Raw genomic sequence first — 27696 nt, forward strand, 5'->3', positions numbered from 1 at the left:
TTATTAGTTTGGTTGCAATCAGCATCTTAGAGGAGCATTATCAGACCTAGCACACCTAAAAAATAAAAAAACAACCCCAAAACACAAAACAAAACCATTTCCCACTTCACTAATGAGTTACACCTTCCATGCTGCTGGAAAGACAACTTGAGTTATTAGCTGAAAGTGCAAAGAAAGTTGAGAAAGTAATTATTTAACCATTTCAGTACATCAAAGATTTGAAGATTTCAAGACAAAAACAGAGCAAAGGTGGCTATCACCAAAATGCCAGTGATGCCCCTACACACCCTTCTCCTTTGAAAACAAACCTTTGGCTTCATCATAGTCCTAAAAATGAATTAACACAACTCCTGCCTAAGATAAAACATAACTAACAGTAGAACCACACTCATCTTTCAGCAATTAACAACTACTGTGAAAGAATATGCCCACGTGTGCATTGATCTCCCCACCTGCACTGCAGCAAAACCTTGTGCAAGTCATGCTTTTCTTAGAGATTTTCTAAACTGAAGAATTGAATTTTCAAGAAGAGTCTAAATAAAATCCATAAAACAATCTGAGTAGGTGAGAAATGTCTCATCCTGCAAATTTTTTTCCAAATAAAATCAGATTAGTGAAAATCAGCTCCTGTTTTAAAGATTTTAGTCTATTATCCACATGATTATGATGGGCAGAAGGAGCGAGATTTAGGGATACAGTTAAGTGAAGAGTTTTTTAGAGACTAATTAGAGATAATCCTGAGTCCCCAGGAGGGCAGTGTACTGCCATAACCTTTCATGCCACTGTGTGAAGCCTGACTTTACAAAATGTCACTTTTCTTACCTCCAAGTCTCGGAGAAGCCAAGTCTTACTGAAGCCTGTTCCTTTGCTACACTTCTTCACTAGAAGTTTGAGTAAACCAGACTGAAGAAAGGCAGACTGGATCTCCTTAAAGCCATGAATCTGCACACACAGACACACACAAATAAATAACTAAAAAAGGAAGAATGCATCACAATGCTTGCGAGGCCTCGTCACAAAGCCTCGGGTGAATTTCCTGCCCAGATGAACTACACTGGGAATCTTTTCCTTTTATTTCCCTAAAATAAAAATCCCCACTTCAAATCCCTTAAGGTATCATCTATGATGTGAACAAAGCACAGAGTAGTAACTGAGTATCTGTTTTGATCTGACAGTCAAAAAAAGAAAATAACATTTCCTCTTCAAAAACTTCAGGACTGAGAAAAGTCCATAAAACCCATAAAAATATCCATAAAATGTTATCTCTAGGAATTTCTTCCTTAGCTCTCCTGAATGGCTGGCCCCCACAGAGAAGAAAAGCAACTTCCAGCTCAGACTCAGAAAAGCTATTTAAAGCCCAGCAGCATTTCCCAGGCATAAAGGGATCCAGCTGTGACAGAAATGCCCTTGTGGTAATTCCCCAGTGTGCTCAGTCAATGCCCAGGTTCCCGTAGCACAGGGTAGAAGATGAATTTTTATTTGTCTATCATATTCTGTGTCAGGTACCTTCAGAGTTCTGTAAAGCCCCTTTAGAGCAAGTGACAAGACCCAAGTTGTTTCCACTGCCTCAGCATAGGTGCTGTCCATGCTGGTCTGCAGGAGGTGGGTGGAGATGAGGACAAAGTGCTGCAGGTACTGCCTCAGCTGGGCCTGGGAATCACTGCCTTCTTGCTCACATTTCTGAATCAACTGATAGTCTTTCACTACAAGAGAGAAAAAACACAACTCACTTACTTCAGATTAAAAATTCACTAAATTTAGTTAAAATTACTTCATATTAAATGACGTTGTAGTCATCTCTTAGTAGATGTGAGTAGGCTGAGACATGAGACATCCTTATATCAATTATGTTCTAATAAAGATCTTATACAAAAATTATCACAGATTCCTTGAACAGTCAAGAAAGTATTTAATTTTTCAGTGCAAGTTAAAAATCCCCAGGTCATTTCTGGCAGCAGCACATATTTGCACATTAAAGGTACAGCACACAAAGTGGCACATGTTGTATTGTACAATTAAAATGGGGAAAATTCTGACCTGCAATTGATATGATGAAATAAATATTGCTGATCTTACTGTTAAAAATGTCAACAGTTAAACAAAAAGAAAAGCTTTTATATTCAAATCTTCCTTCAATATCAAAAAGTGGTTTAGTTTGTTGATTTTTCCAAATGTCTTTTATACAACTTCAGTAGTCAAATCTTGGGACAACCTTTGCTTTCTTAAGTTCACAATATTAGGTCATACAAAGAGAAAAGTCCTTGCTCCTAAAAACCCAGCTGATTTGTTATATATTAAATGTTTCACTTGGTCTCAAATTTTAGGGCTATCCAAACTGTTTTTAAGTTAGCATTAAGCACAGGTTTGTAAAGGATAAGACACAAGCACTACACAAATCTTGAAACAGAAACAACTGCTTCATCAAAAGTCTATTTCTGATATTTCTCAATTACCAGAATGGTCTCAAAAGTTTTCTAAATCCTTTTCTGAATAAAGAGAATTGAAATAATTGCTGCAGAATCTTCATAATTTGGCAGTGACCTGCAAGCAGAATTTGGTAACCTGTGAACAGAAAGTCAGGCAACTAACTAATAATGGAATTCAAACTCTGCAGACCAGCACAGTGGTCTAGGTAACATTTGCTTTTGGGTATCTGTAACCAGCTGTAAGGAGATACTCTGTGATTCTCTGATAAAACAAAAATGTTACAGAACCTGTTTTTCTCTTTCTGGTTTTGATGTCTACAACCACTGCCCTGTTTTTCTCAGTGAAGTGCTTCAGGATGATCACGTTATGAGGCTCGTTAGCATTGTCCATGTACACAGAACGAGTGCCCATGCACAGCACCTGAAACAGCAGCAGAACTTCAGTTAGCATCTGGAATACTTATTCACAAATACACAGCCATGTCTTATATTGGTTACATTTGCTTATTCTTGCTGTTATATTTTTCAGCTGAACCACTTCTTGATGCTTGGTATTTGCTGATCTCTAGAAAATGGAAGTTTGAGTCTGTAAAGGAAATGTCTAAACCAACCAACTTAATGTTACATAGGCAATGTATCAGTTATGAACATCAAGATGGAGAATGGATTGGTTTGCCTGTACAAAATCCTTTTAGATACTGAAACAAATGAAGCTGGTTTGCTTGTAGCAGTTATAAGTAACATCCAAAGAAATGCCAGGCAAAACCAGCACATTATTCTTCATTAGTTCAGTGTTAATTGTGCACAAGTGGAAAGATGTGAACTCTGACACACACAGAGGTTTTGAGAGTTTATAAAGGTTGCTCCCAATTGATGGAATCCGTAGTATTTAGAAAGAGATACCTAAAAGCTCTAACCAATCTTGTTTCCTTTAGGACCAACAGGCCACTTACCTCAGGAAAGCCAACCAGCACCAACAAAGTGAAGATGTTGGTGTGCTTTAGCTGGAAGGGCAGCTGCTTGATGCAGTGGTCAGTGAAAGCTGCAATCACATGGTGCCACTGTGCAGAGGAGTTCAGGGACCGAAGGATGTCTGCCATGGAGCTCGCCCAGTCCAGACCTACACGACTGCAAAGCAAGAGCAGGCTGCATTAGGAAGGCTGATTGCTGACTGATCTGAAGCTATTCTTCCTCAAAACAGCATATCACTGGTAATCTGTCACAGCTGCAGCTTTCAAATTATTACAGAACTGTTTTTCCAAATACTTGAAGCTTTCGTGCCAGCTGACACATGAATTCTGCTTTGCTTTCCATAGAGCATAAATACTGTTCTGTTTTCTGAGAGGGTCTACAGTCTCAAATCAAAGTGTGTCTGAATATTGCCACTGTTAACTCTGAATTTCAGTTGAGAACTCAGAAGTTTCTGTTTGCATGGCAGCAAGAGATTTATTTCCCATGTACATGACCACCTGCTCACTCTGTGGATCACACAAATAACCTGCAGGGACTCTTACACTAAAGTTAGTTTTTCAGAAAATCCTTTCCCTCAGCTTATGCTCTGGATATTCTGCCTTGAAATTTCATAATCTTTTCTATTTGTTTATGAACCCTCCCTGTAAAACACAACTACAATAAAAAATAAGTCACATTTAACAGTCATGACATTAATCTCAGAATGCTTGAGAGCTTTCTCAGGATCTTCAATATCTGTCCCTCCATGCTCTTTCCAGTACAATTTTACTATAAAAAACCTCTCTACCAAATACTCTTACATAGAAGGGACACATCCAGAACTCAGCACTGGTGATAGTTATGTGACACACCCTCCTCCTTCCCCAAGTTACACAAGAGATTTCTAACAATGTGAGAGAATTAATGTCAAACAAAAAATAAAGGACTGTATTTTTGGTTTTCCTCATAGGTTTCCAAACCCCACTTCCTTCCCATGACATGCTGTGTAGGTAAGAACAGGAAATTAGGCCACACTTAAGCAACCAGCCTTCTTCTGGAAGGAAATTCAGATTCCTACTGCAACCAAGGCTGCAGATGCTAAGCCCCTTCCATGACCAGGGTACAGGTTTAATAACCTTTCTATTAAAAAGCCTCTATGCACAAGGCACACATGAAAGAAAATTAATGTTCAGCAGTGATTAACTAATTGGGTTAAGGTAAGAAGCACCTGTCTAAACACACAGCTCCCAGACTGAACAGAAGATGAGTTGTCTTCCATCCTTCTGGCACTGTAGACCCATCTCCTGGTACAAACAAATTATGTTTGGCTGAAAGGATTTTAGTCACAGCAGCATCCACCTCTGCAGGCATAAGCCTGAGGATTAACTGGCCCAGGAGTCCCAAGGTTAAATGATAAGTTTCATTCAGGTGACCAGCATTAGAGATTACAACATGAAACATCAGTGGAAGTATTTGCTCCAGGTTGATCAGAGACATTGTGGAGCCCTGTGGAGAGAGGAAAATCTCAGTGAGGCAGGGAAAGAACACAAGATTTTTAGTCAAAGTCAGGACACACAAAAGCTTTTGTTTTGTTCTAAAGGTCTTTCAAATGGGACAGAAGGAATGAGAAACTACATGCCTACTTTGATTTTTGGCCTGTTAGTGTGACCTGCCATGGGAAGCTAAACTGAAGATTTAAACTCTGCTAAACAGTTAACACACTACTTCACAGATACATTAAAATTCCTTTCCTTCTCCCCCCACCCAGGAACAAACCTTACATTCCTCAGTGATGTCAGTGTCTGAAGACATTCTAATTCACATTTCATAACATGTAAGCAACATGGGCCCATATCCCACATTTAATTCCTATGAATTTTATATTCATGTTGTTTGGGCACCTAGAAAACTACCCAGATGGAAGTAAAAGAACTAACTGATTTAAAAGGTGGTAACATAGCTGCCAGCAAACCCAAAATCCTCTTCTGAGAGCATTCAGCAAAAACTTGTTCCTGGCTAGGTATTAAAACCTTCTCTGTTGGTTTTTGGGTTGAATCTTCTGAGAGAGAGTCACCTGCTTTGTAAATAAAAACAAAATAAGAAAATCACCTAAGTGACATTAAAAATAAAAGAAATAAGTGATAGCTTAATTTTTATAATCCAAATTTGAAAATAGACAGAAATTATAAAAATAATTATTACAACTTGAAAATAAAGTCTTTATAAAAGTGTATGGAAACAGAAGGTAAAGAAATTTATGCTATCTAGTAAAATCATATAAAGGACAGTACTACAGACAGATCCATTTAACTATCACAATTCTTACAACCCCAGTCTTTAACAGGATAAGACACTTATTTTCTGGTTCCAAGTGCATCAGAACACACAAGTGTTGTGTTAGACCAACAGGGACTATAATCTCCATACATGGATAAATATTTGTGGAAATCTACTCTGATTTCCAGACTCTTTTAAACAGACTGCAAGGCATTTGTTCAAAGCAATGTCTGGCAGGTTTTCACAAAGCAGACATAGACATTTGAAAATATGCAAAACTGGATTAGGAATAAAAAGGACAGCTGTTTGTTTGCAGAGGAGTGGATATTTCTGTGACAGGGAAATGAGAAACCATTTTTTACCTGCTGCAGGAACATTCCCATCCACAGACAAGTCTGACTCTTGTCTCACAACAGCTTTCTTTGCAGAGACAGCTTTGATTTCAATTTCTTGTTTTCCTACTTTATCTTCTGCAGGAGACTGGATTTCCTTGTGAGTATCTCCTTTCCCCTAAAAATAGAACAGAAGTGCTAAAAGATTAAAACAAAATGTAATACCTGCAGGAACAAGCATGGAAAGAATTCAGTCATCTGCACTTGACAAACATTTTTCATTGACTATCAAAACTTTCTACTGAAGAATTCTTGATGTATTCATGTCTTAAGCTTCCATACAATTAAATTACGTTCTTTTATTTTGCTCATATCTCCCTGCATAAAATAATTACACAATAATTGTTTTAAACACTGTATAAAACTGTAGGAAATTCATACTCCTACTCAACAGTGCCAACAACCAGGGGAAATGACAGCCCTTTCACAAAGAACCAGACATGCCCCTCTCCTGATTCACTTTTGTGAATCAGTTCAGAACAAGAAGTTTTTCATCAGCTGGATCTAATGAAAAAAACAACTGTTCCCTTGCCCCCCAATTTCTACCTACAAATTAAATCATTACTATCCCTTATTTCAGTCCCACATTCAGAACAGGCTGTTTAAACATCTGGAGATGTTTAATATCAGATCACATATCTGATGTCAGGGGATCTGGAAGTAACAGGTACTTACACTACGATGCACCAAAGGGCGTGTGCTGCGTTTCTCATCTCTCCCCTTCCCTGCTCTATCTCCAGCAGGACTTTTTGGAGCACTGTCTTTGGGAGGGCTGCCTGAAACAGTGCCATTCTCTGAGAAGGACTCATCTTCTGGTAACATGGAGAGAAGAGCTAAATTTTTCAGCCCTGGGAGCAAAAAAAGTTATGAAAGTTATTTAGCTGTTGCATGGCAAGACAGACAAAAAGCAGAACTGAAACAATTTAAAAGAGAACTGCAAACTTCTTACCTACTATCTTTTTTGATACATTCAAAATAGGTCCCTATTGTATAACTCTATTTTCTGTAGTAGGTCATTGTTCACAGAAACCCCCATTTCCAGGCTAGACAAATGGACACCACTGCCAGAAATTTATACCACAAACACAAATTAAAAATCTCTTCCCAAGAGATGTAGAACAAAAAAATTTTTCCACCAAGTTATTTGCTGTCTTTCAGCTGTCAGTGATACATTACTAAAAGAACATGAAGCTGTATTGACTGATCCCTTTACAACAGCTAAGATGGAAAAAAAAACAACCAGAGTCTTGCCAAGTTGTCTCCAATGTTTATGTAAGCATAAAATTAGTTTTCTCAAGCACTCTATTTTCCATGTTCCAATGACCCTGAAAGACACTGGTTCTACATTTGCTTTCTACATAAACAGTTATTCTCAGTGAAGTACACAGTAGCTTCCCCTTTCCTTTGGAAACTTTAAAGTCAGTAACCACAGACATTTCTGACACTTGTAGAAAGCATTGTTCAGAGCAGGAGGAGCTGACTCACCTTTTCCGTGCTGTGCTTTCATCAGGCAGTCCCCAATGAGCTGAATGCACTGATGCTGCAGAACTCTGGCATGACTGAGGACCTGGGGATCCAGTTTCTCTCCTTCTACTTCCTCCCCATTTGCCAGATCTGCACTGTAGAGAGTCAGGGCAGCAAAGAGCAGCCAGGAATAATTGTGGACATAGGGCTGGATGAGGCGCTGCCGGTCGCTGATTCGGATGGTCACCATGGGATACACGGTGATGCTGTGGGTGGGCAAGTGGCTGCAAGGAGAAGGGACATCATTCAGGAATGCAGCTGGTTTTCTGCTAACCAACACAGTCAGTCAACACAAAACACCTTCACAGGAAGCCACTTAAAGCCCAACACATTCCAGAAAAAGTGTGGACCTGTTTTTTATGACCTCTGGAGCACTGAAAGCTGCTGCTTTCCACAGCAGTGATTGTCATACAGGACTGGTAACTCCTTCTGCAGCTTTCCTTGCCACATCCAGAAAATAATTTGCTACCAAGTGACTTCAGAGGTCAAGGCAGATTTCCAGACATTTTTGCCAAACTGGTCCTACTTTTGTTTCCCCAAAGGACACCAAGGAGATGTTCTGATGTCAGAAACAGCTTTACAGGAAGCACCATAAGAATGACTGATTGTATTTAACTACTAAATATTGTCTTTCTGCCATGTAGGGGAAAGCAAATCACATTTTTAATACCTGTCAGAGTATTTCTTTGCATGATAGCATCCATAGCAAAGGTCAAAGTCATCACAAACGTTGCAGTTCATTCTCCGACCTATGATAACTCCTTGGCAGTGATCACAGGCATATTCCATGTTCACCATTTCATGGTCATCCTCATGTCCTTCAGGTTTAACTCCACCTGTAAAGAAAGATTTCCCTGTAAATCTTTTTGAGAAAGAACCTTCCCTAATTTCTAGTTCAATTTGAGAAATTCCTATTCGGGAAAGAACAGTTAAACATTTCCAAAGAACCCAGGAGAAAAGTGTTTGACTTTATTTTGTGTATAATTTACGAGATACTGTTTTGGCTTCAAATACAAGGTTTTGAGGGGTTATTTAATGGTTCTTACCAAGGAAACAAGTTTTACACAGATCCATGTCATTGCACTGCAGGCAGCGGTAGCGATGCCACGGCGCAATTTCATCACAGCCATCACAGGATATGTCCACGTTTAACAGGTCACAGTAACGAGCAACAAACATGTGCATCTACAGCAAGAAATCAACACAATTTACTTGAGAATTGTTTTCTGACTTTGAGAAAGCTTCAGACACAAAGCAGAACATTTCCCCTGCCAACAATTAATCGGGATCTTTTAATCATTTTAGACTCCTGAAAGTCTACGGAGATCCAACTAATAAAAATTAATTATCAACCAGACTCCTTTCTCCCCTTTAGGCTTTTAAAGGTGTCTTATTTAACCCCTTCTGCAGATAAATATACAAAACATGAGGTCACCTTTCTTTGCTTCTCTGGGTCAGCTTGAGCTATCTTTTCATACCAGCTCTCAAACATTACATCCTGACATTCATCCATCCATTCACAGTTTTGCTTGTAGTCTGCAATTTCATCTTCTTCACTCCACTGACTACAAGAAAAGCAAGCTTAAAATCAAGTTTGAATGCTATCGGGCTTCTCTTTAATAAACCTTTACTTTTTAATGAAGAACAAAGTGCTATAACATACTAATAAAAACAGAATTGTGAGAGATCCCATTTACCAGTTTACATTTAATAAATGACCATACAGACACCTGCTTCTTGCTTCTGTGACAGGTTATTAAATACATATGGGGACCATAATGCAAAAATCAGGAAAATCTACTCTTACAAAACAGCTTTTGGAATGTTGGCAGATCAGATCAGACATTTTAAGCTTTTTTGGCCTTCACATTTGCTTATGTGCAAGTACAGTTAGTATAAAATTGCCATATCAAGTTGTTAAAAACATTTGACATTCATCAAGCCAAGAAATTGTATTATATACCTCCTGCTACACTTCTAAACAAGCAAAGTGTTGCAGTAGTAACCAGGTTAAACATAAAATTCCAATAGTTTTTGGACTAGCAAAATAAACTTAAATACTTAAGTTAAGCCCTTGGACACTGACCAGAAATATGCCATACTTGTTAATAGCACCCTTACTGCTTGTTCCAGCATGAAGTTCAGGAAGCTTTCTGGGTAAAATGGAATCAGTATTCAGTAGCATGTGAAAGCTGCATTCCTCCTGACTCACCAAATGACACTGTCATGGATACTGATGTTCTCCTGTGATGTTGTCATGAGCAGCTGTGGCAGCTGGATCTCAACAAAGAAGGAAAGATCACTGGGCTCCCAGCTCATATCCAAGAGGTGGAGGAGAGCTGTCTGCACACAGGATAAGGCAGGAAGCAACGACCTAAATAAAAACAAAAGACATTAAAACATGACAGCTCTAAAGCTGACAGACCTTGAGTTGAAATTGTGTATGGGGAGGAAGGGCAGAAAAACCCCTACACGCTGATTTTCAGGTTTTATTATGCATTAAAGTAACTCTGTGGCAGGAACTCAGGTTTATCAAAGTATTCAACTTACACAATTTAGCAAGTACAGACTATGGAATCAAAAATAAAAAAAAATCATATAAATAAAGCAAGCAATGTACTGTACCTGTCATTAATTGTACTAAATCCTTTCACAGAATTTACCAGGAACAAAACAAGCTGATAGTAGGACTCTCGAATCTCTTTGTGTAGCTCAGCACCACAGCCTTCCAAATTTCCAAAGTAGCTGCAAATTAAAGAGTCAGTTTAATAGCCCAGAATATTTCTGTGATATTTTAGGTAGTATGATTTGTGCAAATTTTACAAACAGGCCCTTTTTAACCCCTCTCCACAAGTGGGAAGGATGTCAGTTTTATTTAAAAATGTGGTCTAGAAGTTTCAAACAAAAATGAAGGAGTCCTGTACCAGGGCTCAGAACTGAAAAACCAAAACAGGCAAAGAGAATATTGTCATAGCACTGAGAAGAGAACATTCCTTTAAATTAAAAAGTTGCTTTAAAAAAATTTAATCAAGATCTTAAAGGAAATCAGTGCATTGCAAGATAACCACAGAAAGCTCCTGACAAGTGAGAAGCCAAGTGACAGAGTTCTGACAGCACTGGCAAGGTACAACACAGAAATCAGACCTTAACATGTCCATGGCATGAACAGCTAGCCTGAAAACTAAACCTCAATTCATATTTTTATTATTCACATGGATTAAAAAGCAGAACTTTCTACCCGTGTCAATGTACATGCCTGGAGAAACACAAGAACTAAGACAGTAAATCACATGGCTGAGATTTGCCTAAATAATCACTTACTTTGTAAAATCTTTCTGACAGGCTAGAAGTTCCAGGAGAAAAAGTACACAGGGTGGGTGAAAGCAGTGTGGTTGCCCAAGTGAGTCCAGGCACTGGCGGATGGTCTTGAGCACTTCCATAATACTCTGCCCTTGGGATTTTCTCAAAGCAAGAACCTTTAAAACACTGAAAGAAAAAATATCAGTAAAAATTTCAAAACACTGTGCTTAAAACAACACAAATTAAAGAACGATTCAATAAGTGCCTGACTAGTTACACAGCTGCTTTTCATCTGAATTTCCAGCTCTATTTCAGTGTATTAGTTGGAGAAAGTGATAAAGCTTCAAACAGAATCCAGCTCTTCCTGCACCAATCCATGTTCAAGGGCCCAAAACAGACAAGCTGAGAATTGGAGATGTCTTTTGATTCACATTTTCAGAATACCAGGTAATTTAATGAGAGATGCAATGTGTCTCTATTTGGTACCAAGGATTGGCAATAGTGATGCACCATGTCTTTGCTTTTGTAGATGAAAAGCAAAACGCCTCTGCAAAAAACATCTGAGGAAGCAAGACAATAAATTGCCAAATGACTGTTTTTTACATTCTCTTCTATGTGATAGAAACAAATGAAATAGTATTCTCTGAGTCCCTAGATCCTTGTGAATAACTGAAGTTTGATACATAAGTCTAACAACTGTTTATATACAAAATATTCTGTCATATAATCTTGCTGCTAAAATATTTTATTCCACCTGAAGAGGTGTGAAGACTTCTGTGTATTGTAACAACATTTTCAATTTGCTTACTTTTCATGTGAAAGTGATTGATCCTTAATAAAATCTAATATGTTCTTCAAAATAGGATATTTTTCCTTCACAGTAGGCACAGCTCTTGGCTCTTCCATCGACCTGAACGACAGCAGCCTCAGTCTTCCACGGCCGAGCTGAGACTTCCGTGTAGGAGTGGAAGGAGGTGATGACACATCTTCTTGCTGTGAAACTGTATTTTCAACAGGCTTACTATGAAATGCAGATGCAGCTTCTGCTTGGTGGAGGTCTGGAATTTGTTTAAGTTTCAGATCAGACTGTAATGTTTGACCCCCTTCTTTTGAAACAGGGTGAATTCCTGCACTGGATGACACCGACTGTGCTGCCTGGAAGTCCATGTCCACAGCTGATCCTTGTCTTTGGCATTTATCACTCATATATTGCTGGGGATCATCCATGTCTTGGGCTTCCAGACTGTCTGAGGCAGAATCTTTCGTTTTTGCTCTTATGGGCAAAAAATTCAGTAACAAAAGGCTCTTCTGCACACAGAGTTTTGCTGCAGCAAAAATTGGAAGAGTTAAAATCACGACAATAGAACAACAAATTTGTCTTATGCTTAAGAAGAAAGTGATTTATCTTATTTCTTCTCAGCCAAGACAGCTAGAAAATACTGCTTTTCTTGTTATATTGACCATGATGCTACTGATTGCTTAAGTTCAGATTTCCAAATGCTGAATCTGAATAATCACACTGAACCATATGAGGCACAAAGTAGTCAGTGAGAACACATTTTGTACTAATATCAATCAGCTGATGTTCTAACATCAGTTAAATTTGGTAAGAAGTATCTACAAAACCAGATGAACATAAGCTCAGAACCAAGTGAGTCAAGTGAAAAGTCACTCCCTGCAGAATTTTCTTACTGTTTTCTGCAAAGAATAGCAGAACACAATCCCAGATAATAATGTACACTGGGTTATCTCTTGAGGTATGAAACAGTAACCTCAGTTGCTAACTTACCTTTCATAGCAAAAATAATGTCTTCATGTTTACAAGGCAATGCTTTCCTAAGCTACCTGGAATGCTCAAACATACAAAGCAACACTCACCGAGAGTTTCTGGGTTCACCTCACTTGCTTCTGTGTTCTGCTTCTCCTCAGCATCGTTTCCCCTCCCCATCAGGGATTTCTGCTTCATTTCCAACTGCAGACAGGATGTTAATATAGTTAAAAACATGATTCTCTCTGTGTATCTATACAGCAAGGCAGGATGAAGACTGTAATGACTGAAAGGAATTTAAACTGGGGAATAGATGACAGTAGTTACTATTCCCAGCTGCAGAGCAAACCACCCAGGAGCCTAAAAGAGCAGCACCTGAACTTCAGAGCAGTAACAGCCTCACTCTGAGCTGCTAGAGCTTTGTAATCTGAGACAATTCACTGTCTTGTGATTTGATGTGCATCAGTCCTCCAAGGAAAAAGAAGGCTTCTCATTTACCCTCAGCACTCAGGAAAATATGTACATCTAGTTGTGAGATAAAGTCCTCCAAAAACATGTCACCCCACTAGCAAGCTCTGTCAGATGCAAACATCACCTCTCATGCAATTGGTAAAGGCAATTACTCAACATGCATCTGCACCCATTGTAACTCTAGTATCTCAACCTGCCAGCAATTCTTAGGCAGAAAAGATTAGGGAGAAAATGACAAGACAATGGAATGATGTTTAAGACACATTTCTTTCTGTAATATACCTCAAAAGAACTCCAGCTGCAATGTAAGAATCTTTCTAATTTACAACGTATGTTCTTGCTAAAATATAACACAAATTTAATTAATTTTTGGTCAAATTCAGTCCTAGCTACTCATGATGACACATCTAGGGCTGAGGGAAGGAAAGGAATGTAAGGATGCACTTAAACATTTAAGTCCAAAGTTTCAAAGTAAACATATGTTCTTAGTATAAATAGTTGATGTAGAATAACTGAAGGAAAAACTGTTCCACCCTACTCCTTAACATTGCACTCTAAAGTAAATTACATTAATAGAGATCCTCCTGAGTGTTCTTACCATCCATATTCTAATGGAATCAGCCAGGGAATATACTTGTGCAAATTCATCACTCAAAGGCACCTTGCCTCCACTGTTAACTGGAAATGAAAGAAAGAGAGTCCTGTTTATTTACAGCTCCATTTTTATACAACTACTTAACTACAATTATGCTACAGCCTTCCCTTCATCTCTTAGTCAATACTTGGAATTATACCTGTAAGAAAAATAGAGAATAAACATGCCAACTTTCATAAGTCATAAATACATGAACTGTGCCTTGACTGATTTATTTACAAAGTTAATTTGTGAGTATCTTTCTCATCTCTTCCAAAAATTGATGCCTGAAGCCATGGAAAATGAAATCCTTCCCTCTGCATGCAATAACATTGATGCAAACTTATCAGAAGAATCAACAAATGCTTAGCTGTAACTTGAAGCTCTATAAATGTATTTGTTTCCTCTGCTGTTTTACATTATGAATTTCTGGAGTGGACTTTCAAGACCAATTTGCAAAAACTAAAAGCCTGACAAATCTGTTTCTATTCAAACTGCCCTGACAATGACTATGGAGAAAAAGATTCTTATTCAGTCTTCCCTCTTCCATTCTCCCTTTCTAGTTTTTTTTCCCTGTATTCTCTTCAGCATCCTTTCTCCAGACTTCCCATAGCACAGGTGAACATGGGTGCTGAAATCAGCCTGCCCCAGCACAGCCAGCAGATGAAGATCCTGACAGAACAGTGGGATGGATTTCTTAAACACTCATTAATATTTGTCCAGTTTTCCATGTCACTCAGAAAATGAGCTCAATTGTCAGACAGAGACAAAATGACTAAAGGCAGTAACTACATTAGTCATCAAGTCAGTCTTTGTGTCAGTCATTTTTACTCATAACTTCACTGCTCAAAAAATAGCTCAATCATTCTGGGAAAATGTAAAATGTTTAGTGTCAAAATTATGACAAAAAGTGAAAACCTAAAATTAAATCCTTCAAAACCGAGTAATATCTTATTATCCAATACTTCAAACATATCAATAAACTTATTGGAAGGATGCTGTAAGTCAAAAAGTTGCTCATTTTACCTACTGAAAAATACATAAATTGTAATACAATGGTCAGCAAGTTAAAAGCAAAACATTATCTTCTATTGGAAAAAAAAATGAAATTAGATACGTATTCTGAGGATGGCAGGGTTGATTTCCACAGAATGGTATTTTGGGAGATAATTCACACCTCCTCCAACCCCAACAGTTAATAACAGAAGTTGTTGCTGGCTTTTTAGAAAAGGTACAATGTCAAAAATGATCCAAGAACTTCTAATAACTGGAACCACATTGTTCTGAATTAAAGCCCCAAAGGACATCACTACCCTCTTTAGATATAGCTTTACAGATTAGTAGCTTCTGATGGTTATTAATATTTTGCCAGTGCTCCAAAGACAAAAATATATGTTAATAAAAAAAACCACTCTAGAGAGAAACCTTACCTAGTCTGCCTAAATGACACCTTTCTCCAGAACATCTTTAAATTGCCCCACTAAACTAATTTTTAAATGTTATAAACTCAGCTGTAAGAGAGCCCTTTACAAACTGTAAGTCTTCATTATTAAGATAATCTAATAATATTAGAGTTACCATATTTTTGAAGCTTCTCAAATAAATCTGGAGTGAGATACACCAAAGCAGCAAATGTTGAGTTCACAGCTTGATCAACAGTAGAACCAGCAACTATATGTGTCTTTGGGGTCTGTTTTTTACATGCCTGTATAAGTCCTTTGAAAAGTTCAGATTTTTGCCCACTGAAGTCCTGGGCAGGATCTGATTTTGCAAAGTCGATAAGAAAGTTACGGCAGACGTCGTGGGGAGAGCTCCGAGCCTGCAGAGAAGGGAACAACACATCAGCTTCAATACTGCCTGAGAAAAAAACAGGAGCTGCAACTTGCAGTTTACCCACTGCAGCTGAGCAAACTGATCAATAAAAGACATCCCTGCACCAGGTGGGGAGGGAATTAGATGATCTTTGATGGAGTCTCCAAACCATTTTATGATTCCATGAAAATGGGAGCTAAAAAAGGGCGCAGAACAACAGTTTTCCTCCTTGGTATTTGAATCCAACAGCACAAATGACCACAGGTTTGGCACAGCAGCATGTGCTTAAGGACATTCCAACTCCAAATCCACAGGGATTTCATGGCAAGGGAACACAAGAAGGGGGTGAGTACCTCGTTTTTGTCTTGGTGCTTGGCACTGTTTTGCCTGGCTCCCGGGAGTGCCTCAGGACACATCTGATGCCTGAAGACAGGTTTCCACAGAGGAGAATTAAGAACTGATGTTACTTTCAAAGGAGGTAAGTCTGCTTCACTACCTAATTCTGCAAGAAATTCAGAACAGACCCTTCAGTTACTAAATAATTTTCTTCATTTTTACAGATTAATGAAAATAATAGATGTTAAATATCCAGCAGGTGAAAGAAACTGACACACAACAAAAAGTTAATGCAAATAGACAGAACAAGTAATTTAACAATGTTCTCTATTTTTCTAACATGGTAAAGAAAACTGATGTACCCTTTCATCAATACCTTATCTCATAGTGATGATGTTACAATATGAAAGGATTTTAAATTAAACATTTTCACTGTATTATAACTACAGCAATTTTCTGATTTAAAAGAGTTTAAAAGCTATCTCTCCTACTAAACACCTAATTTGTTATAAGCAAGCATGCTTATGTTAAGAAAGGAAGAAAATATTCTCAAACACTTCAATTCCCTGAATTCACAGGTAAATAGCTGCCTAATTTTCCAAGGTATATATGGACCACCTGATAGGAGCAAGAATTCTTTAACCTTATTTAATTTCTCCTAAGTGGTGGATGGATTCAGATTAAGGAAGCTAGAGAGAAGTCTTCTTGTTTTTAAATGAAACAATAAATACTTTTTCTAAATTTATTTTGCTTATCTTCAAGGTACAAATCCTAAGTTAATTCCTTAATTACTGGAATTAACCAAACTTAATTTGTGACTTCAAATTTCATTCAATACCAAATGCTCATGTGAAACTTAGAATCATTTGTGTCCTAAGCCCTCATTTTTTCAGTTTGTTGGCTCCAAATTCACACTCCCAATATGGGGTGGATGACAGCACCAGGGAACAAGTTTAAATGGCAAAAATAAGAACATACTACTTCAAAAATGTAATTTATGATTACTCCCACGTGTCCACATCTTCCACGGACTTACAACACAGCAAATCCTCCACGTTCACATGAGAGAAACACAAAATAAACTTCATTTTCCAATGGGATTCTCAACATGAAATGACTGGCTGGCAGCTGTGGGCAGGGAGGCACTCACCTCGCAGGGATTTGAGGGCCATGCTCCGGGAAGCCAAGCGCCCCATCAGCCGGGAGACAAGCAGCTGTAAATCCAAGCCCCAAGACACCGCAACGTCTGGGAGGCCGTAAGCAGTGACGGAAAACTTGTAGCCCCACTCATTATTACTGCTGTCAGAGTGAAAGAGAAACTGCAGCCGTGGGCCAGCCTTAAAGGTCACTTTCTACAGAGCAACAAAACAGTCATTTTGCCAAATATACATGACAGGAAAACGTTTCAGGGTAATGAACTCCCTTCAGCAACTCTGGGGTTTCAGTATTATGTTCTGGCCATAACAGATCTAATTTCCCCCACCATCTCAATGAGAAACCCACAGTACTCTAAGCAGGTAAAATTTCTATTCAAGAGCTCAATGAGCAATTTTACATATAATTGAGCTTTAAAAGTCAGACCCACAAAACAGAAGAGCAGCACCCCATTTGAGGACACAGCACAGCCTCAGGAAGGGCCACACTTATGATATAAAAACTTGCAAGGGCAGAGCAAATTTTACCCATGTATTATTGACAGTTAAACATGATTATTCCTTTGCACTTTAACTGATTGTTCTTTTGATAACAGGAGCAAGAAGGGATTCTCTACTTATTCACTCCTTTTATTTGCAGCATTTCAGACTTTCTTCCCCATCTCCTGACTCCCACCTAAGAAACCTAATAAACACACCCATGCACAAAAGCACACATCTTTTTACATAATAGGATTCCACAGGAATCTTAAGGACTTCCTAAGAATGGATAAATAATTTGGTTCAGAATTTTAAAGGTGCTCACCTTAGGCCATTTTTCAGTGCCAACCTTTGTATCGTAACGAGTTTTTGCCCCTCTGGCATCAGTAAACTCCAGGTAATCATACCTGTGAAAATTGCAATTCATTACTTCCAAATATACTTTTTAAGTTTTGTGGGAGAATGGTTTTGGTTTTGGATTTTCACAAGTGCTGTATCTAAATGCACCCTGTCACTTTTTCCTGAACCACACCTTCATGTGACTGCTAAGGAATTGATTTCATGTTTCAATGCAGAAGTCCCAGCAAACACAGATCTGCTGGACTGCAGGACTTTGGAATTGCTCATGGCTGCCAAATCTAACATCTGGCAAATGCTTTAACTAAGCAGTAGCCTGATGTGTTACCAAGAGAAACCAAGCCAGGAGAAAAGGGCAAAATAAATACCACGAGCACAAACTGTGGTGGTCACAGCATTATTATCAAATAGATCAATGCCAAAGGAAGCAAAATTCATGTGAACAGCATGTCTGTACATTTGCCAGCAGAGGTAGCTTTCAGCACCTCTCTGAATGACCTTTTGAAGGTCATTCAAAAATACACATTGTGTATTGCTCTGGACAACGAAGAAATTGAAATGGCATGTGTGGAGTGCACATTAAAACATGAATTGCCCCTCTGCAAACAGATGCTGGAATTTAACACAGCACAAGATTAAATTACCTCCTTTCTGTTTCACATTTTTCATCAAATTCCACCTCAAAGTAAGTTGCCCCATGACACAGGAAGACTGAGACCTCATGGCAATTATTTTCATAGTTATGAGGTGATTCCATTGTCCAGGTTCGCAATACAACAGGCTGCTCCTGCTGCCAGCTTTCCATGTCCATCTGTACAACAAAAATGCATTCTTAGATAAAAAGGTAAGAAAAAACCAGTTTACCACACTAGATTTTTGTGTCTATACTTTTAAGTTGCCACATGTGCACACAAATGGCATTTAAAAGGCTAGAGCGTTGATTTATGCTGAAATTAGTTCTGAGGACATCCCTGGTAATCAAAATAAGGAAGCATTTCCAAAGCAGAACTCACCCAGTCTACTGCAGGAGGAGACTCAGGAGGAGACTGCCTCACCCACAAGTGACTACAAGTCTCCAGTCATGACAGAAAGAGTCTGGATGACTAATGCAGATTTAAACATCTACACTACAGACATACAGACTTTATTTGCATCACCACAAGCAGTCAAGCTAAAAATATTAAGTATATTCTATTTTTAATTTGTTTTCCTCTTCACCCTCAGAATCCTCTCCTTCCTATCTACCTTCCAGGCTGCTCATTCCAGTTGCACTTTCTGGTCCCTCTGCCCATCTCCCATATCAGTTCTCATTCTTCACTCAACATTTCATTACACACCCCACGCTTTCAGAAGCTTTCTAGCTCTTTTCCAATGCTCACCAACAGAATCACCCAAGCTTTCCATGTCTTCCTTGCAATTTTGCTTTTGTTTCACTGTGTTTAATACTGCCTGTGTCTTTAGTTACCTTATGAGGTTCACTACAAAGGCTTTTCAGTGGTTCTATCAAAGTGCTGAATCCCTGTAGCAGAGTACAGTACGGAATGTCTAAAGTGCAAAAATCCAACAGGAAGATGACCTAGGAGCAAACACAGGGGTCATGAATGTGTCAGACTCACAGCCATGCCACCCAGGAATAGGATAAAATCCTATTTGGGATTTTTATTAGGATAAAATCCAGGTGTCACTTACCAGCTGACGAGTTGCCATAGCAAAGACAGAGCTACTTATTTTTTCTACTATTGTTTTGCCACTATATTGAGATAAGAGTGACTGCAAAATTGTTCTGATATTTGACAGGAACTGGCCCACATCTAAAGAGGAAAAAAAAAAAAAAATCATTAATAGCTACCTGAAGGATTGGCTCCCACAATCCACTTTATCAAACATCAGGTGCATGGTGATGTGCACAAGGACAAATGCAGCAGGAAAGGATCTGCTGCCCCAAGGCTGCAACACCCAACATTGCAGAGAAGTTTTCTGTGATATTTCTATTGTGGAAACAAGTCATGCTTATCAACAATATCACTGAAAAAATGAGTGATGAGTAATTTCATCAAACACTCCAAGATTGTTTCAACAACTTCCACGTATCCAGTAGTCTCCAGACACTGCTAAGAAATGCAGCTGAAGTAACAAGTGAGGGTAGGAATTTTTAGCTACAGTCTTACTCCATTTTTAAATGTAAGACAGGAACACAGCAAATTTATTTATACACAAATAACATAAATATGATGTAATTTCACATAAAATTACACCTTTGCTAAGTATTTGGCCCAATTAAGTGAGCACTGAGTTGCTGCATTAAAAAAACCCTAACAATCCCCCCCACAAAAACCCAATAAAACCCCTTGGATGTACTCAGCTTCTTAAACAAGTTCCCTTCTTCTTGCTATTACAAACATCCAAGAAAGCACACATCACCACCCAGGAATTTACAAAAATAAGGGAGGCTAAGAAAATGAAATGTTCAAATGAAAGCCTGTAACTATTTATTGTTTGGGTTTTTTTTCAGTATTTGGCCCCCAAAACTGAAATGTTTTCTGAAGATTCTCCCAAAGTAAGATTATCAGTACAGCTAAAATTCCAAGTTGCTTAATATGCCTACTAATTACTTCCTAGAGAGATTAAAAATGCTATGACAGTTCTGAATGTGCCTCAGGCAACCTTTGGTGATCCCTAATTATACTGCAATTTGCAAAATCACATTTTAAAATCCTGTATTGCACCGTATTTAACTCTGTATTCAATCCCAACACTTACAGTTTTTAAGTATTTCTACTGCAAGATCCTTGGCTGAATTATCAGTGCCTTTAAGCTGCAGATAGCACCAGGAAAGGAGGCTGCCCTGAACAGACCAGAATAAGGAAGACAAGACTGTGCCACTCTCTTGCTGTGCGAGATCCAGCATCATCATTTCACACTGGAAAATAAGGAACATTCATGAATGTAATGGAGCCTCTTCTGCTGCAGCATGACACACAGCATGCACCAAAGCAAACTGGGATGGACACAACCATCCCACTCACCCCAGAAAAAGATGAAATGCAAATGACAAGCAGCATGTAACACCATGTAGCAAGTGATGTGCTTTGTTTTGATATATCACCATTTTAAATAGGAACAGCTACATATGAGTCACTCGATGTTCTCAGCACAGTTTTTCTGCATATGTAAATAACCCTCCTCCATTTCCACCTCCCTTAGTGACATGCCCAATCCTATCCTCTCAAAATGTATCCCAGTGTCTCTCCATAGAGTCTTTTCAATGCTATGGAAAAACACCACATCTTACATATTTCATACTGAAAAAATATTATTCACTTCCTACTCTACTATTAGTTAACTAAATGTTAATGCTTAAAGGAAAACACTCAACTGGTTGGAAAAGCTAATCCTACTGACTTGCACAGCCATGAATAGTTGTATCCAGAAGGACAGGGAAGATGTTTGTGGTTTGAGTGCCTACAAAACTCATGAGAAAGAAGCAGGAGCAAAGCCAGTTACCTCTCTTGCTGCCACAAGCAGAAGGGTGTCCATGACTGATAATACTTCACTTATGTCAAAATCTGGAGAAACTCCTTTCTCTGGTAACAATAAGAGTCCACCTGGATCTTGATCACTACAAAACAAAGATATTCTTACTAACCAACAACAAGGAGTTCCAAACAGTTCCAAACCAGAAATTTAAAATTTTTGTGTCAGTAGAGATTCTACTGTATAATTACAATGAAAGTCGAAAGTTTGTGTTCTGATGACTCCAGACTAATTAAATCAATACCAACCATCAACACTGACAAACAATTACTTAAAGAATTGGAAGACAGCCTAGGAGAAGCCTAAGAGCAATATACTGTGATTTCAGCACCAACCTTGGCCAGTGTTTTATAGAGCTATTCAGTTAATAAAAATATTGAGTAGTAGCATGTCCTTTCTAAACAACATTAGCTGATTACTTCAGAGAGTTATTGTCCAGGGGAGTAATGTTTCAAAAAAGGATTAAATACAAACTTATTAACAAATGTGGGGTATCAGACAAATATTTTCAGTTTCAGGATCCCTCACCTGAAGTGGGTACACAAGGATCTGAAGGCAAGATGTACAGATTGCTTATGTTCTTGCTCTGTGATGTTTTTCTAGAAAAGGAAAAAGATTTATTTTTATGATACATTCTGTTTTCCTCCTCTGTGACAAAGAATTCTAATTTCTGTGCTCTATTATTCATTTTTGGTAAGAAAGGCAGGGTTAGCTCTTCTTTCTTTGGATAAGCTGCAGAGAGAAAAGGGGAAGGGTAAAAAGAGGCAAAGAAAAAAAAAAATAAGGTTTTTTTGAATGGGACAAAGTATGTATTATTTGAGAATAACAACTCAGATTTGTCCTCTTTTCTGCATAAAGAAAGCAGGCACTAAACAAACAATTTCTCATTCAATGTTTACCATCATGGTGAAGAGCTGGTGTCGCCTGGTCTGTCTATCTGGGAAAAAAACTGCTGCTCCACTGAGTAAGGTGTTCTTAACTTCCTCTTTCAGCATTTTCATTGGCATGAAGTTACTGTCCCCCATATCCACTACTGCTCATACAAAAAGGAAACAAAATTACAAGTTCTAATTAATACCCCATCTAATATGTTAGAGGCATAACTGAATTAAATGTTAGTCTACACAACTTCAAGCCCTTGCAATCCCATTACACACACAGAAAATGAGGGGAAACTTTTTAACTTAGAGCAAGAAAGATTTATATTAAGAAAGAATATATCCATTCACCACATAAATGAATTCTAGGAAGATCATAACTTGACACCCATCAAAGCAAATAAAATTTTCAAGAAGTGACAGACTCTATATAAAGTGTTTTCCCTCTAGCTCGCTTTGCAGGAGACTCTTTAAATTACACTTGAATAGAGAGCGTGCCACCCTACTTCCAATGAAATCTAATGTGTAATTCCCGTTCTCTTCACTGGATCCAGAATCTTCCCTGTGCTCATGTAAACCTCACAGTCTACCCATGAGCTCATCTATACTGATATGCAATATCAGAAATGAATAAACCCCAGTAATGCTACAGTCAAAGGGTCACATTCCCTGGTGGTACAAGCAGGTGACAAGTTCAAAAGGAGTTTTCTACTGCAGCTGTTTCCAGACCACATTGCCAGAAAAGTCTACAAAACCATTTTTGGGGGCCAAGGAAAGTTTCTAGTGATAAACTAATTAACATACACTGACCTGAAGGAGAAACAAAGGAACAGGAGCTGACTTGGCCTCTAGGAATGAATATCTTTTCCCAAACTTTAACAGACAAAATAGTCAATATATATTGAATGAAAATTACCTTCACACAAATGTCTATAAAGCTCTTCTGCAGCTTCTGTGTGACCAGCTGTTTTGCTCTGAAGAGTTTCTTGAGGTTTAGCAGTTTTATTATCTCCAGTAAGTACAGAGAAGCAGCTCTGGAGAAGCTGCAACAGCAGTGTTTGAGCAAAGATACATTCTTCCCTTGGGCTGTAAAAAGATATACAACAAATAGATGCAAAAACTAGAAAAGCAGCTCTTTTGCAACAAATAAGTATTGCTATGAAAGTCACCATTTCAGATAAATAAAAACGACTGAGTAGAGACATGTAGCCACAGGAAGTGTTGCTACCAGCTCAATTAATCTACAGCTCAAGCTTCTACATAAATTTATAGTTAAAAGTCCATATGGCAGCAGTAGGGAAATGTTATTTATGTAAATGATGTAGTTTAGGAAGAACAAACTGCTGTAACTAAACAAAGCAAATTTTATTTATACACACACACACACTGATTAGTGCTTCAGCAGACACTAAAGAAGAAACTTACTTTTGGTGCAGTTTATTGTAAAAATTCCAGAACAGCTGCAAATCAAGGCCTGTGAAATCTAAAAATGACTTGTATTTTAATCCACTCTCCTTCTGCTGAACCTTAAAAAGGCAAAGAAAATGCAGGATGGAAAAGTTAACTCTATACAGAACACACTTATGAAACATAAATCCCTGAGTTTAAAGGAAAGCACAGCCAACTTTCCCATAAATTTGTAGCTAATATGAATTCCAGTTTAAGTTCTTCCATGGATATTCTGGTGTCTAGATGTGACAGTTCATGCTGAAACCTTATTCACAGAATCCTCCCCTCTTTCTGCATTTCTAGGAACCCACCCCTTTTCTCCACCACCAGAAGACTTTATAACTTTTACCTCCTCATCTAATTTAATTGGAAGTAATAAACCTTCAGCAAAAATACATAGAATTCAATTTTTCAGCAATATTTTTTTTTTCCACAGCATGCTTTTTAACCCTTGTTAAAAGTACCCCAGCTTTTCTTTGCCCATTCACAGCTACTGATTGCACAGCCTTATTCCTTTTAGCCTGGCAAAGAGAAGCTTAAAAAACCCTAAGAAGTTAAAATACCAGGTCCTGTGCCAGCTGCTGGATGAAATGAAGTGTCTTCAGGAGCAGAGTTGTGCCACAAACTGTGTCATCCTCAGTTTTCTTGCACTGCAGGCAGCTCATGGTCCTGCAGGGTTCATCTCGCAGGGGCCGCAGATACCCCAGAACGCTCAGCCCTTGGACCCCGAGCCGTTCTGCTGAGTCTTGTCTTGTGCACAAGAACTTTATCATCAAGTACTAGGTAGATATAAAAATAGCACAAGATTTGGGTTTAAAAGTTGGTATAAATTGGGCTTTTAAATGGCATGAGTGCATGTAGGTGAGGATTGAGGGGGGAAGCCTTGGTCTCTTGCCTATCACCTCCAGACGTTTAAAATACTGAGCCTGAGATTCAGGCTAAGTTTGATCTCTCCCTACTTCCAAAAAGTCACAGGGATGGTTCTGTGACCTCTACAGGTGCCTGCAAAGTTAATTAATTCATTCCCAGTTCATTCATTCTGCACACACTACTCCTCACTGCCACAGCTACAGTATTCTTGCAGGTTAAGGAATTATTAGCTGCATTTAAAAGCAAGCAGAGGATCAATATGGAATATTTAAAACATACTTGGATCAGTCTGTTCTCAGTAAGGTGCAGAGCACAAAACTGAAGGAACAGCAAGTCCTGCCAGCCACATGTACTCAGTTACTCTGCAGCAGTGACTTAGTAAGCAGCAACAGAGTTAGAAAAAATCCCAGTTGACACAACAGTGCCACCAATTCTCTTAATTCCCACAGTGCAGATGGATGGGGGAACTACAACTGCTGATTCCAGAATCATGATGTGAAATGCAACATTCCCTACAAATGAAAACCATCTTCTGCCATTCTCAAAATGAAGGTCTCCATTCCCCAGGAACAGCAGCCTAACTGATGGGAACACTTTGTAATTGTTTGCCCAGTGAAACATGGACTGAAGAACCTGGCTCTGAAAGAATAAATGCTATGACTACACAGTAGTTAAATGGTTTAGATACTAGAATAAAGCAATAGTCATATTAAAACCAGTAGTCTGCACATTATCACATAACTTGCGTTAAATTTGATGATGAAGCACCACTTAACTACAGCATATGTGCATACAGAGAAAAAGAAAAAATCCAGAGGACAAAAGTTGAATTATTCATTTAACTAGAAGCCTATTAATTTTTTTCTCTATACAGCAGAGTTCTCCCTCACAAAATAGAATTAGGTTTATTTCAGTTGGTACAATAAAGAGCCCCTGTTCATTATGACTGGGCCAAGGGGTTTTTGTGGGCTCTTACCTGGGAAATTCTGCATTGCTGCATTTTGACATCAACTTCATCCCATTCTTCTTCTACTTCAAACCAGCCAATAGGATCATCATCTCCCAGATCATCACATGAACAACTGCTCCTGTGTATAAAAGAATTTTTATTTTATTCTTTGTAAAGAAAAAGTTTAGAGACATTGCAAAGCTGTTGATACTCTACCAAAATGCTTACAGCATGTTATGGCTATAAAGATGAAGGAAGACAACAGGAAGTTTCACAAACCCAAAGCTCTATCACATACAAGGTAATAAAAAAAATCAAGAAAATTTTTTTTTCTCGTGGCCCCTTAACATCCCCTTACTCCTAAGCAACAGTTCTGAAAACTGATTTAATAAAACTTAATGAAAACAATTAATTAATAAAAAATATAATAAATTATATTTATTATAAAAACAATAAAAAAAATTCATATCATTGATCTGCACCCAAAGCAGAAGGTTTGTTTTGCTATATCCCTTTTGTAAAAGGCCTTTAAATCAAGTGGCTGAAAACAGCAGTTATATAAATATTTCATTCAACACATCAAATTGAGGCTCATTAAAATCAAACAAGTAACAATTAAAGGATGCACCATTTTTTACGTCACTTGGAAGAATTCTCACTAATTCGAGAGTAATTCGAATAATTCCCTGCAAAACGATCAAACATAACACTTATTTCCCATGCAATGCATTGCAAAAGTCCATTTCTACCTGGTTTTTAAAAACTGCTTGAATTCCCTCAGCTTCCATTTGTCGTAGCTCTCAAACCTTTTGAAGTGTTCCTCGGCATGGAACTTTTCTGAGGCACCATTGTAGGCAAACACCAGCCCACACTGTGCTCCAATGGCACCTCGCCGCACCTGGAGGGACAAAGCCACAGCCATGCAGTAAGGAAAAAAAAAAACAACTTATGGAAAACAACCAAATCCTGACACTCCTGGTCTCTGGAATTGCACAGGAAAATCAAACATATCTAAAGAAATGTTATGAAAACTTCTGTAAGCTACTGAATTGTGATCATGTACAGGGTTATTATTTACTGTATTTATCACCTTGTCAGCACCCTAACTTTAACTAGAGTTCCACATATTAATTCCCACTGTACTTTTGTTTTCTTTTTACATTTAAAAAAATAAACAAAACTAAGATCATGTTTCCCTATTACTATCACTACACTGCAAAACAACTCAGCTGCCTCTCCAGCTCCAGTTAGAATTTACTTGCCAGAAGTCCATTGATGTTTAAATCTCTTTGACACAGAAATATGCATTGTTGGTCTGAGAATTAAATAATAATATTGCTTTGCCTTAAGTAAATAAGTCAATTCAGCTGCAGAAACCTCACTGAAGTTTTGCCTTGGCCATAAGATTTAATCACAAGACATTCATTTGAAATCAGATAAGTCACATCAAATATTCAAATTACACTGCTGTCTCTAAACAGAATTTGAAATACCTTCATTTAATCTGAATTCATGTGCTTTGTATCTTGATACCTGCTATTCACAGAGTCAAAAAGTCATTTTAAATATAAGATAAAAGACTTTGCATATAAATCTATACACTTCAAAGAGAAACCATAAACCAAAGAGTCTCTGGCTTGAGATATATATTGCAAGATATAGATAAAATCAATATAAAATGTCTTTACTACATGCTTGTGGCTCCCTGGAACAATTTAAGATCTCCGTTTCCTGAAGATCCCTGACTAACCATGAAGAAAAACTCTAAAATAACAGAATTTCATAATCAATTTAAATTTCTGTTCATATAAAAAATATCCAAATTCAATTCCACCACTAGAGGAAAAAAGTAAGTCTTCTACTTCAAAAGCTCACAGCAACTACATACCTTTATTCTAATTTGTGTCACTTGAAATGAAGATTCAGTTCCAGTAGAAAGAATGATACTTGCTCTGGTTTTCCCAGTTTCAGTAAGAAAACCTAAAGCAGCAGTGGGAACAGAGTGAGTTTGAATGAGTGCAAGGTGTTGGAAAGAGAATCCTGGGATTGTGGGCAGAAGGGGAGAAACAAAACCACACAATGCTCTTCCAGTGAAATGCTCATTAGCAAATGCTTCCAAATAAAATATTTTACT

General features: G+C 38.1%; 1 protein-coding gene across 3 annotated transcripts in view; it reads right to left on the minus strand.

The window, feature by feature from the left end:
• The window catches only part of ZZEF1 (zinc finger ZZ-type and EF-hand domain containing 1), a 54946-nt gene that overhangs the window by 13426 nt on the left and 13824 nt on the right, over positions 1-27696 (minus strand). The window contains exons 10-44 of one of the 3 annotated variants that reach the window (XM_058854296.1): positions 27451-27542; positions 26312-26460; positions 25590-25701; positions 24307-24522; positions 23720-23820; positions 23211-23380; positions 22316-22449; positions 21945-22015; positions 21387-21501; positions 20643-20802; positions 19572-19693; positions 19348-19458; positions 18527-18693; positions 17851-17932; positions 17042-17210; positions 15909-16057; positions 15322-15562; positions 13708-13787; positions 12749-12842; positions 11679-12195; positions 10892-11056; positions 10196-10315; positions 9783-9944; positions 9006-9135; positions 8617-8755; positions 8241-8406; positions 7532-7794; positions 6722-6894; positions 6017-6164; positions 5315-5454; positions 4606-4883; positions 3380-3554; positions 2715-2847; positions 1507-1703; positions 823-942 (exon numbers count right to left, since the gene is read on the minus strand). In XM_058854296.1, the coding sequence (XP_058710279.1) occupies positions 823-942; positions 1507-1703; positions 2715-2847; positions 3380-3554; positions 4606-4883; positions 5315-5454; positions 6017-6164; positions 6722-6894; positions 7532-7794; positions 8241-8406; positions 8617-8755; positions 9006-9135; positions 9783-9944; positions 10196-10315; positions 10892-11056; positions 11679-12195; positions 12749-12842; positions 13708-13787; positions 15322-15562; positions 15909-16057; positions 17042-17210; positions 17851-17932; positions 18527-18693; positions 19348-19458; positions 19572-19693; positions 20643-20802; positions 21387-21501; positions 21945-22015; positions 22316-22449; positions 23211-23380; positions 23720-23820; positions 24307-24522; positions 25590-25701; positions 26312-26460; positions 27451-27542 (5561 nt within the window). Of the gene's footprint in view, positions 1-822; positions 943-1506; positions 1704-2714; positions 2848-3379; positions 3555-4605; positions 4884-5314; positions 5455-6016; positions 6165-6721; positions 6895-7531; positions 7795-8240; positions 8407-8616; positions 8756-9005; positions 9136-9782; positions 9945-10195; positions 10316-10891; positions 11057-11678; positions 12196-12748; positions 12843-13707; positions 13788-15321; positions 15563-15908; positions 16058-17041; positions 17244-17850; positions 17933-18526; positions 18694-19347; positions 19459-19571; positions 19694-20642; positions 20803-21386; positions 21502-21944; positions 22016-22315; positions 22450-23210; positions 23381-23719; positions 23821-24306; positions 24523-25589; positions 25702-26311; positions 26461-27450; positions 27543-27696 lie in introns of all 3 variants that reach the window. The other 2 variants (XM_058854295.1, XM_058854294.1) reach the window with 2 other exon arrangements.

Source organism: Poecile atricapillus, chromosome 21 (assembly GCF_030490865.1).
Source record: "Poecile atricapillus isolate bPoeAtr1 chromosome 21, bPoeAtr1.hap1, whole genome shotgun sequence".
NCBI classification, from domain to species: Eukaryota; Metazoa; Chordata; class Aves; order Passeriformes; family Paridae; genus Poecile; species Poecile atricapillus.